Genomic DNA, 16,070 nt, shown 5'->3' on the forward strand with positions numbered 1-16,070 from the left:
GCCTTCTTTTCTTTGTTAGGTCCATCAACGTTAATATTTTTATGTGCGTGAGTAGGTGAATAGGCTCAAAATAAAATTTTTGCTACACAAAAAATGATATCTCATATCTTAATTAATTGGAAATGTAAGCCTACAAAACTATAAATAAGAAGTTATTGACATGGAAATAAAAATTTTCATACCGTTAGGGTGCGCCACATATCTTCCTTCCCTTCCAATGGTAATGTCCTCCAGTTACCATGCAGTCGTACGCATTTACTACTTCTTATGATCTTCTCACAAATTATTCTAAATTTCTCAACCCCTGGGCCAGTTGGTTGGTAGGATAGGAGAAGGAGCGCAGAGGAACGCATACGCGACTATGATGTACATGATAATGCCGAGGGACTACAAGTTCTACACTGGAAAAAGAAAGAAATTATTCTCAATTTCTTAATTCTTGTTTAACAATTTAATTTTAAACATATATGGGTGTATGTACACCTTATATAGTTAGATAATAGAAGCAGATATTTGTGCGCTTAGACCAATTATTAACACAAGTTTTATTTTGTTTATTTAATTTGTGCAACAATGAAGAAGCTAGAGGTGTTTTTCCTTTGCAAAAGCTGTTAAAAGACATTTATATGTTCAAGATTATAGGCAAGAGAAATCAGAGATATATTTTATATTTGTCCAATGTATTAATACAAGTAAGATATATACAAACAAGAGAAGACAGTAGTGGATTTTATCAACTATAAAAACATGAGAAGACATGGATTCAATCAGGACATACTTCCAAGAGAAAACAATGATATCATACGCATTCCAAAATTAATAATTATAAACTTATATATGATACATGTTTATAACTAACTAATCATTTAGTATATTAGCATGCAACTATATATACTTGTTAGTCTAGTTATCACTCCACACAGCTATAAGCAATCCAAGTAGCTCAGGCCTTGCCATTATAGAGCTCATTCCATGTGACTTAGTAGCCTAGGCATGCAAAGCTCAACCCATTTATGAGTTTGATGTTAAATGGCCAATCAAAATTAGTGACAGGACCAAAATTATCCCTTCAAAAAAGAGGCCATCTTCTATTAAGTCCCTTCTTGGATGATGTGACGTCGATTTAAAACGGACAAAAAATTACAAGAAAACAAGAATGCTAAAATATTTGCAGGTACTTACCAAAATGTACTCATGCATTATATTTGTTAATTTCAGCACTCTCTTTTTTATTATCAAATACAACTTACACGCCTCTGCATGGGATTGAACATGTGAAGTCACGCTGGACACTTAAAGTCTGTTTATGGGGGATGGAGATTCAAATTGAAAAAGATCATTGGCAATTCTTTTTTTTTCTCCATTGTCCATGTAGAGGCCTTCAGTTGAAAGATACCATCATGTACAATACAGAAAATATTCTTGTTGTAGAAAATACAAAATATGTAAAATACCGGAAAATCAACAATATTGTTTTTTTTTTTTAATAAGTAAACGATGAAGTGCAATCACAGTGGGACTCGAACCCACAAAAAATCAACGATATTGTTATGTCCTCGCCTGATCAAAATTAGAAAAAAGTCTACATTCTCAGCTCAAAACATATGCCTACCACACACTAATTATTACAAATGAACCAAGCCTTCATCCGAAGTCAATTGGGTAAGTTATACTTCCTATTTGACAAAAAAAGAAGCCTAAAAACACCATTTAGTTCATGGCTGACACATTCCAATTATCTTTCCCAGAGTCTAACATTAGATAAAGCATAACAGCTCAAGCTCTTCAATTTAACTAGACCAAATTGTCACAGCAAGCTCACATGAACCCAAATAACCAAAGATTAAAATTTTCAACTTCACCAAAAAAGAGCATAGCTAAACACAGTAGCATACACGGCTTACCGAATAGAAAAATGGCAAACAGAGAGCTTGGTCAAGCACTTAAGCTCAGCGTTCTCACTCAGTATCGGGAATGCCAAAGGCCGAGGCGGCACTTTGGACAGCTCAAGCTCCTTGAGACCCTCAAGCTTACGCAGAATAATATGCCAAAAAAAAAAAACTACAAAAAAAAGTACACACCGATTAAAAGTCCATATATAATATGCAAATCATCAACCTAATTACAAATTTAAAAGGTAAAAAAATAATTGCAAAAAGCGAGGAAATTTTTTTAAAAAACCTTAAACCAGGTGTCGGCCGGCGTACGTCGGGAAAACGGGGGTTTGGCTCCCGGGCTAGCGGAGACGCGTCAGGGCATCGCCGGAGAAGATGATGAAGGGCCAGTTGGGATCGACTTCCAGAGAGAGGACGCCGGAGAAGATGATGAAGGCCAGGGCCAGCCGGGTCGACTTCCAGAGAGAGGGGCCGGACGGATCGAATATGTGCGAGCTAGAGAGAGAGAGAGGGGGTACTGAGCTAGAGAGAGAGAGAGAGAGAGGGGAGAGGGAGAGAGAGAGAGAGAGAGTGCCGGAGAAGGGGAGGAAGAGGGCAGCCGACTGGGTGTGTGAGAGAGAGAGAGTATGGAGAAGGGGAGGAAGAGGGCAGCCGACTGGGTGTGTGTGAGAGAGAGAGTATGGAGAATGAAGCTTCTGGATCTGGGGTGACAGGGTTTTTTTTTTTTTTTTTTTTTTTTTTTTTTTTTTTTCTAGTTTTAGAATTAGGTCTAGACGGTTTTAGAAAAACCGTCCGAAATTAGAAACTTCCAGACGGTTTTTCTAAAACCTTCTTTCTATTTATAGACGGTTTTATAAAAACCGTCCGAAATTTTATAATTCCAAATGGTTTTTTAGAACCGTCAATATAATTATAGACGGTTTTAAAAAACTATCAATATAATTATAGACGGTTCTATAAAACCGTCTGTGTTTTAAGGACGGTTTTAGTAACCGTCCTTATTTTTTTTTTTCAGACGGTTTAAAAAAAAAGTCCATAATATTTTTTTTCTAGACGGTTTTAAAAACCGTCTATAAAAAAACCGTCCAAAAAATACGTTTTTTTTTTGTAGTGTTATCTTGCTGCTACAACTGGATGAAGCTGATTCTTGTCATTATCACAAACGTTAACATCTGTTTGAACTTTATACTGAGCTGTCGAAGATATGGCCAGGAGTAGTATGATGTGCTGACTGTAATGCTGAGACATGTGCTGACTGGATGGCTGACTTGTGTGATGACAGGACTGCTGCACCGTGAGATGAATCTTTCAATGAGCTGTTGCTGAATTATGATCAGCAGCAACAAAGGATGCTGCAGGGGACTGAATATTCTTAACCTTAACATAATTAAGGTTACTTTGTACTCCATTCAAAGAGAAAGTGAATACACTTCATGTCCTCAAAAAAGAACCCATAAATCACAACAAATCCTGTAGGGTGTACTTGCGGATGCGGTTATTTGTAATATCTGCATCCGTATCTGCGAAATACAAATATCACTTTTAGATATCTGCATCTATATCATATTTTTACTAACCACGTCGTGTGGTTATTAAATGTTGTTATTATTTGTGAATAATTGGCATTTTGAGCCTGTTTTAGTCTTTTGAGCTTTCTTTGGGTCTCTATTAAGACATATTTTAAATTATTTTTAAGGTCATAATCTTTTGAAAATATATTGATTTCATATTATTTTTGCATTTTTGTCCAAGTGTTAAACTAGAAAGCAACCTAGCTAATCAAACCAATATAAACAAAACCTATACTTAATCCAAAATGACATCTTTTTAGTGAATTTATATATATATATATAAAATAGCGGTGCTGGTGGTTAATATCCGCTGACATGTATGCCCCTAAAATCTTGCAGTAAATGAGAATAATATTATTTTTATAAAATTGAAAAAAAAAATGAAAGATGGATACACTAAATAGATATTTTTTAACGTTTATGAGTATGATTGCAAAAGTGATGAAAGATCAGGGGTGATAAGTGAAGTTTTCCCTCCTTTTTGTTTTTTTGTCAAGTAAAAATTTGTAAGTCACTACAAAAAATTTGCTCATTAGCGGCCAGCAAATTTGGCCGCTAATAATGTTATTTTGGCCGCTAATAGTCCGACGCTAAAGACTATTAGCGGCCACTTTTTTGACTCGCCGCTAATAATTGTTTTATAGCGGCGAACTTGGTGGCCAATAAAAATAATTTTATCCGCCGCAATTTTTTTGTTAACTGAGTCTAAAGTCGCCGCTAATACTAGACTATTAGCAGCGACACGTAGGTGGCCACTAATAGTTAAAATACTCTAGTATTATTAGCGGCCACATGTTCTAGTATTAGCAGCCACATCTTTTGCCGCTAATACTATTAAAAAATGAAATATATATATATATATATATATATATATATATATATATATATATATATATATATATATATATATTAGTTTTTTTAAAAAAAATTATTTTTCTTAAAAAAAAATTCAGATCCATCCATCCTCAGTGCATTAATTAAATCTCTATATGCAACTAATACTATTAAAAAATGAAATATATCTATATATATATATATATATATATATATATATATATATATATATATATATTGTTTTTTTTTTAAAAAAAAAAATCAGATCCACCCATCCTCACTGCATTAATTAAATTTCTACATGCATATTGCAATGCAGAAATTCAGAATGAGAGAAAATATTCTAAAAGAAGTACATGCCATAAGATATCAAGGATTCAGAAAATTATCACATAAAAATGAAAGACTAACAATCTGACTCGGCAGAACAAGCCCTTTTTCCGTTGAAACATATTTTCTGATTGTGGTAGTCAATCGACTCCTCAGCTGTTGGGAAGAACTGCAAAGAGATGCAAGTCCATAATTATAACAAACTATAAACGAAATAAAAGGTTATTGAAATTTCCACCACTCATTTGTACTTCCACTGTACAAATTTATATTTGCTGTAGTTTCTTCCTCTGTAAATTTTCTAGCCAAACACATAGTTTAATTTATTGGAAGTTTCTGCTTACAAAATCATATGTTTGGTTAATGTGTTGCAAGCGGTAGAATTCCTCCACACTCTTTTGCCTTTCGCTTTCTGCATCATAATCTCTGTGATCAAGCATTACGTACCCATCACTCCATGTCAGATTTCATTCAACCAAAACCAACTCATTAAGAAAAATAATACGTAAATCTTCTTTTTAATCCGACCTGAATGAGCGGCCGAATGAATTGATTTCTGGTGCCAGGAATGCATTGTTTGAGACAAGTTCTTCTGCTTCCAATCCATCATTTGACACAGTTTTAGGCACCACAAATCCACCATCTATTACCAATCAAATATTATTAGAAGAAATCTTCTGGTTCTCTGCTCGTGAGTCTGCCATGTGTCAACCGTTGAGGTTGACACGTGGCACTATATAAAAAATTTAAAATTTAAAAATAAAAATCTTTAAAAAAATTATATAAAAATAATACAATTTTTTTTTTAAAAAAAAGAAGAAGAAGAAGAAGAAGAAGGGTATGGCCGAGCCACTCCCCTTGATCGGATGATCTATCGATCCTATTGGTCTATCAAGATCGATTGAATGATCTATCGATCATATTGGTCTATCAAGATCGATCGGATGATCTATCGATCCTATTGATCGATCAGTGGATCTATCGATCCTATGAATCGATCACAATCGATTTGATGATCTATTGGTCCTATTGATCGATCACGATCGATCAGATGATCTATCGATCCTATTGATCGATCTTGATAGACCAATAGGATCCATAGATCATCCGATCGATCGTGATGGATCAATATGACCGATAGATCATCCGGTCGATCGTGATGGATCAATAGGATCAATAGATCATTCGATCGATCATGATAGATCAATAGGATCGATAGATCATCCGATCAATCATGGTAGATCATCCGATTGACATGATAGATCATCTGATCGATCATGATATATCAATAGGATCAATAGATCATCCGATCGATCATGAAAGATCAATAGGATCGATAGATCATCCAATCGATCATGATAGATCCATAGGATTGATAGATCATCCGATCGATCATGATAGATCAATATGATCGATAGATCATCCGATCGATCATGATAGATCAATATGATCGATAGATCATCCGATCAATCATGATAGATCAATATGATTAATAGATCATCCGATCAATCATGATAGATCAATATGATTGATAGATTATCCGATCGATCATGAGAGATCAATAGGATCGATAGATCATCCGATCGATCTTGAGAGACCTATAGGATCGATAGATCATCCAAGATCGATCGATCCTTTAGGTCTATCAAGATCAATCAGATGATCTATCGATCCTATGGATCGATCGCGATCGATCAATAGGATTGATAGATAATTCGATCGATCAATAGGATCGATAGATCATCCGATCGATCTTGATAGACCAATTCGATCTTGATAGACCTATAGGATCGATAGATCATCCGATCGATCTTGATAGACCTATAGGATTGATAGATCATTCAATCGATCGTGATAGATCATTTGATCGATCAATAGAATTGATAGATCATCCGATCGATCTATAGGACCGATAGATCACCCGATCGATCGTGATCGATCAATAGGACCAATAGATCACCTGATCGATCGTGATCAATCAATAGGACCGATAGATCATTCGATCGATCTTGATAGACTAGTAGGATCGATAGATCATCCAATCGATCATAATCGATCGATAGGACCTATAGATCATCCGATCAATCAATATGATCGATAGATTATTCGATCGATCTTGATAGACCAATATGATCGATAGATCATTCGATCGATCTTGATAGACCAATAGGATCGATAGATCATTTGATCGATCATGATAGAGTTCGACTGATCAGACTTCACACAATGAAGGTTTGATCGATTAATATGATTGATAAACCATCTGATCGACCATAGTGCATTAATTATGAAAACAATTTTTTTTAAAAAAAAAAACGAAAAAAAAAAAGAAAATCTAGTTTTCTATTTATTTTTTTTTAAAAAAAAAAGAAAAAAGAACAATTTTTTTTTTGTTGAAAGAAAAACCAAAAATTAACTTATTTTATTTTATTTTTTTAAAAAAAACCAATTTTTAGAAAAAAAAAAAATTTATTTTTTACAAACAAATTAAAAAAATTAAAGAAAAAAAAACAAAAAAAAAATGAAAAAGATTTTTTTTTTAAAAAAAAAACAAAAAAAAAAAAAAACTGAAAATTTTGAAAACATAAAAAACGAAAACAAAAAAAACAAAAAGTAAAAATATTATTAGCGGCCATATAAAAATGTGGCCGCTAATAATCAATTATTAGCGGCCAATTTTTTGGCCGCTAATAGTTTTATTATTAGGATTCTAAGTATTGTCTTTTTATGGTGATCGATCTTGGCCCCCAGAATTTGGAAGACTGGCGTTAAGATCGACTTTCTTGCCCGAAATCATTACTCACTGATAGGGTTGAGTAGGGTTGGCAATTTTTGACACGACCCGCGAACCCGACACGAACACGACACGGGAAAATAGGGTTAGGGTTTACTATAATCGGGTTCGAGTCAACCCGATTATGACCCGATTACAATCGTGTCTGGCGGGTCAACCCGCGGGTTGACTCGCCAGACACGATTTTGACCCGGTTACTAAAAAAAAAAAAAAAAAAAAAAAAAAAAAAAAAAAAAAAAAAAAAAACCCACCCGAAACGAAAGCTACGAAATGCCCATTTCCATTTGTGATTCTCATTTCTCATTCACTGTCCACTGATACTCACAATCTCACAAACCCTAGCCCAAGAGCCCGCCTCTAGCCACCCGACCGCCAAGTTCACCAACCATCCGGCCGGACCGGCCTTTTCCCCCTTTCTCTGCGCCAACCTTTTCCCTCCCCCTCTCAAACCCACGACCGCCGGAGAAGCTTGACTTGCCCTCAGAAGATGATAAACCCACGACCGCCGGAAGACCCACGACTTGCATCTCATTTCTTTTCAATTTTCTGTTCTCACTTTCACAGTTTCACGCCTCCTTCGCGAATCAACCTTCACAGTTCACATAGCCTCACGAATCAACCTGTTTTCACTCTTTTTTTTTTTTTTTTTTTTTTTTTTTTTTTTTTTTCAGAGCTTAATCGTGCCGATTTAGGTGAATTTTCCATTAGATCTGTTACTGTTAGCGCTTGTATAGTTGTATTGGTTTTGTTTTGATAAACAATGGGTTCTCCACTTTTCAAAATCTCAGTCTTCTCTGAACAAATTGGGTTTGCTGGTTTGGTTGAAAGTAAACATGTTACCCGGGTCGTGTTCGGGTAACACGTTTTGCAGGTGGGTTGTGTTCGGTTTCAGGTTTTCAACTCGATTAATAATTGGGTCGGGTTCGTGTTTGACCCGATTGTGTAATCGGGTCATCCGGGTCGACACGAACCCGACCCGGATTGCCAACCCTAGGGCTGAGCATGGGGCAGGGGGGGATGCCCCTTTTTTTGTCCCCGCACCCCGCGAAAATCCCCATGCACCCGCACGGGGCGGGTGGGGATGGGGCGGGGTTGAGGGGATCCCCACAGGTGTAGCACACCTAAACCAAAAAAAAAAAAAAAAAAATGGTGCAAGAAGAAAAAGAAAAGAAAATATATGAGAGGGGGGGGGGGGGGGTGATTCTGTGAAGAAGAAGAGAAGAAGAATGGTGCAGGAAGAAGAAGAAAAATCTGGAAGAAAAAGAAAAAGAAAATATATGAGAGGGGGGGCTGTGAATTTGTGAAGAAGAAGAGAAAAATAAGGAAGAAGAGAAGAAGAATGGTGCAGGAAGAAGAAGAAAAATCTGGAAGAAAAAGAAAAAGAAAATATATGAGAGGGGGGGCTGTGAATCTGTGAAGAAGAAGAGAAAAATAAGGAAGAAGAGAAGAAGAATGGTGCAGGAAGAAGAAAAATCTGGAAGAAAAAGAAAAAGAAAATATATGAGAGGGGGGTTGTGAATTTGTGAAAAAGAAGAGAAAAAGAAGGAAGAAGAGAAGAAGAAGAATCTAGAAGAAAAGGAAAATATATGAGGGGGGGGGGGGGGGGGGGGGCGGGGAGGGGTGGGGATTCGGGGAAAAAAAAAAGATTAAACCCGCGCCCCGTCCCGCCCCTCACGGGTTGGTTAAAATCCAACCCGTACCCGTAAAAAAAAAAAAAAAAAAAATCAAAAACCGCAATTTTAGGGGTGGGGCGGGGGGTGCAGGTTGGAGCGGGTTTGCGGGTTTTTGCTCACCCCTACTCACTGAGACATAAAAGCCAAACTGTCTCAACGTTTTTATTTATTTATTTTATTATTATCATTATTATTTTGTATAAAATGATAAAATAACCCTTGATGTCATACCATGCGTGAAGTTTGAGCTAGAATTCTACATTTGAAAAGAAAAGAAATAGTAAGAAAACAAATGACGTTTTAACTGTTCAAACTGACCATTGACGAAATTAATTAAATTAAGAAAACAAATGGCGTTTTAACGGTTCAAACCGGCCATTGACGAAATTAATTAGCGTTTTAAGGTGTTTTGACAAATTAGCAGAAAGAAAGTTCACATACATATATGGCCGGGTAATTGGGTTCCACGTACTCGGAAGTAATTATCCCCAGTTATATATACTCTCGATCACTATGATAAAAGCCTATTTCCATTCAAAAATCAAAAGATCGAGGGAACAACATGCATGGAAAAAGAAAAAAAGAAAAACAATAATTAGCAGCTAATTAGCTTAATTCACAAATTAAAGCACAACTAATTAATTAGTACGTACACTTTTCAAAATAAATTACAATTAATACACTTTTCTCAAAGCAAAACATATATAAACACTTTTAAAAAAACTTCTTAAGTAAAATTCTTATGAAAATATTTTCTCAAGGATGTTTCTTGCTCTATTTTTCTCGACAAGAAAAATCAAGATGACTAGTGCGATTGAGCCCATCGGCTAAAGACACAGAATTGACATGTATATATATATATATATATTAAAGATTAGAAAGGGAATATTTCCTTGATTGATGAGGACGTTGAAGAAATATATAAATTAAATACCATGGATGTATAACAATTCAAAGCTAGCTACTGCCAACTAATTAGCCAATTAGATCGATGAACGTTCATTTGGGTTCTCAATTTCCTTGCAACAATATCTCATTATGTTGTATTCTTTTTCCTGCGCTCCGCAGAACTGGTCTTCATGGGGGATTGTTTGTCGGCGTCTGTGTGTCCCAGTCTTCTAATTAACTACGGGCATGATCCGTAACTTGTCAGGAAACAAATCTGTTTGACGATGACGTGCTTGTTTCGTGGCATATATATATATATATATATATGATATATCGAGCAGCCGGCTGCCCGCTTCCCAGATCATCTCTCTCCCTCCCCCCCCACACACACATATTATTTTGAATAATTTGTTGCCTATGTCACATAGGTAATTATGGTATTCAATATGACTTATTCCATATAAATGATTCATGCAATCCATTAAAATATTATTCTGATATTATTCTGATTTGTTCCATGATGAGAGTTGATCGATGGTTGTTGATCTACCTATATATAAGAGCCATTATAACCCTTTATTGGCATTGATAGGCATAGGTTGGAATAACTTCTCTAAATTCTTTTTTCTTCCTTTATTTTTTTATTTTTATTTATTTTTATTTTCTTTTTAAGATTGATTATTGTAGAAAAGGTTTTTTTGACTTCAATTGAGCAAAGCAATGTCTGGAGAGACTCTAATTATCGTAGAAAATGTTTCTTCACTTTTCTTGAGCAAAATAATGATAGGAGGTATTTATATTAGGACGAAAATTTCTTACAAATTAGTTTTGTAGGAAATTTCATACAACCCACATATAAGACTGATATGTGTCTTTTAAACATGTGAAAAACACATGTTTTTTTTTTTATTAATGCTATTAAAAAATCATGTGAGAAGCATATGCTATTAAAACATGTGCTTCTTACATGCCAAGAGACACATGCCAATTTTATATGTAAGTTATATGAAATTTTTTATAAATCGATTTGTAAGAAATTTCTATATTTTATATAATCAATCATTCTGCGGCTTATTTACATTGTTAATTAGTATTTGATTTATATTAGTAACATATAAACACTTTGTTGGGGTATATATATATACACACATACGAGGGCTCCGAAAATCCTAGACACTTTCCTTAATTAACCGATCATTTTGGTTTTTTTTTTTTTTTTTTTTTTTAATTTATTTTTACGTTTAATAATTACGTACTCAACAAAAAGAAAAGTATTCAAAGGTTTACATATAGCACCTGAAATCTTCGTAAAAACGTCAGACGTGACACTCAACGACAATATCACACGTACGTACAGTAGTTATGGGCTACCATTTTCAACGTAAATATATTCTAGGAAATTAATTGAGTTAGAAAATAGATGGAATTTGTTAAGAGTTTGAATATAAGTGGGTGGAAATTAGAGAAATTCAAAAAAGTTTCAGTTCAATTTTCCATGTTCTCCGTACAACAACTCTGCACGCAATATCTAGAAACTTAAATTACTCGCAAAATTTCAATTGAGCATGTTTGACTAAAGAAATAAGACTTTTGACTGCGCAAGTCTTAATCAAATTATGGCGTAAGGAATGGACTACTTTCTCTCACCTTAATTTCAGGAGACCTTTTCATATATAATTAAGTAGCGATGATCTTAACTAGCATTCCCAAGTGCTTCTCTCTCTCTCTTTCTCTCTCTCTCTGTTTGTGTGTTCGCGCTAACCATTTTGAAGTGCTCTCTGTGCTCGCGCTTGCGTGTGTAGTCAAGTGCAAAGGTGAAGTTGTTGATCGAGATCCATAGATAAAAGGCCGAACGCAAGTATGGGAGATGTCCTGACTGAAGAACAGGTTGCTGAGTTTCAAGAAGCTTTTTGTCTCCTTGATAAGGATGGAGATGGTATGTTTCTTGATTTTTATATTATTTTTTTTACATTTTTTTAGCCTAATTGATGAGCCAGCCTTGTATTTTATTTATTTATTTTTTGATGAATAAGAATTTCATTACCAAAAGAAAAACTACACTAGAACGTACAACAAAACAGCTGAAACAGGGGCTACAAGGCATCCAACAACAAACCAAATGTCTTAACACGAGACCAAGCTACAAAAGGCAAGGCAAAAACCAGACTTCTAAACACTAAACAAACAAGCAAAACCTTCAAAACAACTCTGTTTTAGGTTCCAGTTACAGTACAAAACCAGGTGTTCATCCTTCCTTAATTCTGACTTTTTCTTTGCCCATGATCCTGGAACAGACCTACCTCCCAGAGAACTTGCCTCAGAATTTGTTCCTCTTAATACCATTACAGCCTTGCCTTTCTCTGTCTCTCTGTCTCTCTTGTTGGCCTTGGAGTTAAGTCAATGCTGGACAATAAGCATGAAAAGTCTTAGAGTTCAAAAGGTACGCAAAACAAAGTGACATATTATTTAGAAAGGTGGTTCCCAGCAAATAAGTCTAGGATCGTAAAAGAAAAGTATTCGAGTTTCCTGCTTGTCTGGATAAATTGTTTGCATGCTTTTGTTTAATGTATAGAAAGGTCGTTTGCAACGGATAATAAAGTGTATGACGACCAAAACATCTTTCAATTGGGTACTGTTTTTTTTTTAGCTAAAATGTTCCCGACAACCCTCGAGAAAAACGACAAGTAGTCTCCTTAAAGCAAGTTAAATTTTGTTTTCTTTAAAAAAAATTGATGTAGTCGAATCCCCCATTCTGATGTCTTACTATTCGTATGCAGTACTGCATGTGTACAAAGAACCACGAATTAGACCTAAAAACTTCGGGTTACGTTGGAGGAGGTTCAAAAATTTGACTGAGATTATGTGTGGCTTGTACGTCTCATACTATATATACTTCATTGATAAAAATGGCAGGCTACATCACCATTGAAGAATTGGGGATTGCGATCAAATCATTGGATCAAAATCCTACCGTGGAAGAATTGCAAAGCATGATCAATGAAGTGGACATTGATGGCAACGGAACCATAGAATTTGGGGAGTTCTTGAATCTAATTGTAAGGAAAATGAAGGTAGGATATGTAGCAAATTAAAGAAGTAGCACTAAACAATTCGTTAATCTTCCAAATTTCTTTTCCTCGTTTACTCTTCTTTTGTTTTTTTCTTTCTTTCTTTTATTCTTGCTTTCGGAAAATATTGATTAAAATTAACTTGCTTCGGTGTTTGGTTATAGGAAAATGAAGTGGAAGAGGAATTGAAAGAAGCTTTTAAAGTGTTTGACAAAGACCAAGATGGTTACATCTCACCTAATGAGGTTGAATACTTTTCCATCATCTTTCGATCTCCACGTACAATAGTTACAAATTAAATTTCAGTGCTATCAAAAGAATTAAAAGTCAAATAATCCTAGCCTAGCTACACGGAGTTCATGCATGCATGTCATTAAGTCTATTCTTGTTAAATGTTTGACATTTGACTATTGAATCTACTAAATAAAAATAGAAAATTGGTTTGATAGTACTATTGCTTCGTTAATTCTAAGCATGTCCAAAAGAAAAATATTTCACTGGGATCACAAAATGAAAAATATGACAAATACTTTGTAAAAATCTTAAGGAAACCAGGTCTAATTATTTCAAATTTCATTTTGTCAATTCAGCATTCAAATTATAAAATATTGCATGAGTAATATAATGTTACTATATATTCACCTCCATTTATCACACTGATTAATATGATATATTTTAATTAAGTGATTTTTTTATATTAGCTACGTAACAAAAAAAAAAAAAAAATTAATTAAAACACGTCATGTCAGTCGGTATGAAATGAATATGAAAATTACAAGCATTACTCAGGTTGCATTCAACATTCAAACTTCAGTGTCTGATATCCATCCAACAAATTGGGTGGAAGATTCAACGAACCAAATTTATGATATCGGTCTAGTTTCTCTTATTTCTCCAATTGCTTTGATTGCCCCCACCTAATAAAAATAGTGTTTGACTTCTTTTTCATTGCGAAATAGAATCACATAATTGTCTTCTCCTTGTTGCATGTGCTTTTTTTTTTCTCTCTCTCTCTCTCTCTCTCTATATATATATATATATTGACATACATTTTCTATTGCCGCGTGTAATTGCAGTTAAGGCATGTAATGATAAATCTAGGAGAGAAACTGACAGATGAAGAGGTGGATCAAATGATAAGAGAAGCTGATTTGGACGGCGATGGTCTTGTTAATTACGAGGAATTCGTGAGAATGATGTTGGCTGTTTGATCAAAATCTCTTATTTAATTTGTCTCTCTATTGATCAATGTAACCAAAACAGAGATTATATATAAATATATACATACGATGGCAAGAACCAGAAATATATATCAACATGGAACGTGAGAATGCTTAAAACTTTTTAATTAGGCAGCATCCAAGGGGAAAAAAAAATTCTTAAAATAGGGGTATTGTACATGCGGATACGGTTATTTGCAATATTTTTAGTTGTATTTGTGAATTATGGATATCACTTTTAGATATCCGCATCTGTATCTTCATTATGTTTTTACGAACGGCATATGCTCGATTATTGAGGTTATTTTTCGCTATATATCCGCATATTAGGTAATGGGTCTTTTGGGTTTATTTTAGTCTTTTGAACATTCTTTGAATCTTTATTAGGACCTATTTTATTTGATTTTGAAAATAATTTAAACTGGTTTTAGTGTTTTGAGCTTGTTTAAATTTTTTAAGCCATAATCTTTTTAAAATATATTGATTTCACATTATTTTTATATTTTTTCAAAGTTGTTACATGAAAAAAAACAACACAACCAACCTAATAAATGTAAGCATAACCTATACCTAATTTAAAATGACATCATCTTTGTATTAAACACCAAAATGACGTCGTTTTGGAGAACTTATTAAATATAAAAAAATATAGAAAAAATATAGAAAATATATATTATATATAAAGGGCATGCGGCATACCTTAAAACTACTATATGCGGATGCAGATAGTAGTTTTTCTTAACCGCATTCGTATGTGGAGATAGAAAATAATTACGGATAACAAATACGGATTGTTAATATCCACTCGCATATATACCCGTATTTCAAAATGGGGTGTTTTTTTTTTTTTTTTTTTTTGGCTCTTTGGAGAGGTTAATTTGTTTTGCTTTGCCATGCTTCTTTTGTATTCTTTGATTTTGATTTTGTTTTACTTATCCCAAAGAAACAAAGGACATTTTTCTTTGCTTCAATTCTTGGTTCTAATTAAGATCCTATTTGAACGGTTGTGGTTAATAGCACGATATTAATTTGACAATTATAGGAGCCCTCGAGGAAGGGGAATTGAAAAAAGTCACCAGCTATGGTGATTCTTATGCCCACTAATATTGTGACATTTGACCAGTGCTAATTTGTTGATTATTTAGCTTGTCAAACATCACTAGTGAGTAGTGGCAGAATCACAATGAAATATCATAATTAAAAGATTTTCGACTTAGAGCACTTCCAATGGCTTATGTATATTTTAATCTATAATAACTAACCAAAATTCACTTTATCTAGCTAGTTTAAATAAGGGTTTTAAAAGGTATCATACATCCGATTATTAATTCTTAACTTTATATTATTTCTTTATTCTTTGTTATTACATTTTTCATTATCTTATTTTGTCCTTTTTTTTTTTTTTTTTTTTTTTTTTTTTTTTTAAATAGTCATATTTGTCAACGGTCATTTTGTTAAAACGGTCATTTCTCTAATGCAAATTTTTTACGATCATTTTCACCATTTTTCTAACAGTCATTTTTTAACAATTGTTTTGTTAAATCTGTCATTTTTCTAACGCAATAATTTGTAAACGGTCATACCAATTTAAAGAAAAATATTATCCTTTTATTATTACTAGTGATTAAACAAATGAATAATCTTAAAGCAACTTGGAATATTCTCACTTGTGCAAGTAAAATATCACAACTAATTGAGATATTTATGGGATCTCATTGGCACAATTTGGTAGTATGCTTCATGTGAAACGTGGAGTGACAGAAAAAAAAAAAAAAACAAAAGAACGTGGAGGAAAAA

General features: G+C 34.0%; 1 protein-coding gene across 1 annotated transcript; it reads left to right on the top strand.

Annotated features, from left to right (window-relative positions):
- Window positions 1–11,713: 11,713 nt before the first annotated feature.
- Window positions 11,714–14,543, top strand: LOC133851603 (calmodulin-like). The gene is made up of 4 exons (XM_062288092.1): window positions 11,714–11,921; window positions 12,899–13,056; window positions 13,218–13,298; window positions 14,130–14,543. Exons 1-4 carry the CDS (start codon window positions 11,846–11,848, stop codon window positions 14,262–14,264), a joined length of 450 nt encoding a protein of 149 aa, XP_062144076.1. The 5' UTR covers window positions 11,714–11,845; the 3' UTR covers window positions 14,265–14,543.
- The last annotated feature ends 1,527 nt before the right edge of the window (window positions 14,544–16,070 follow it).

Source organism: Alnus glutinosa, chromosome 12 (genome assembly GCF_958979055.1).
Source record: "Alnus glutinosa chromosome 12, dhAlnGlut1.1, whole genome shotgun sequence".
NCBI lineage: Eukaryota > Viridiplantae > Streptophyta > Magnoliopsida > Fagales > Betulaceae > Alnus > Alnus glutinosa.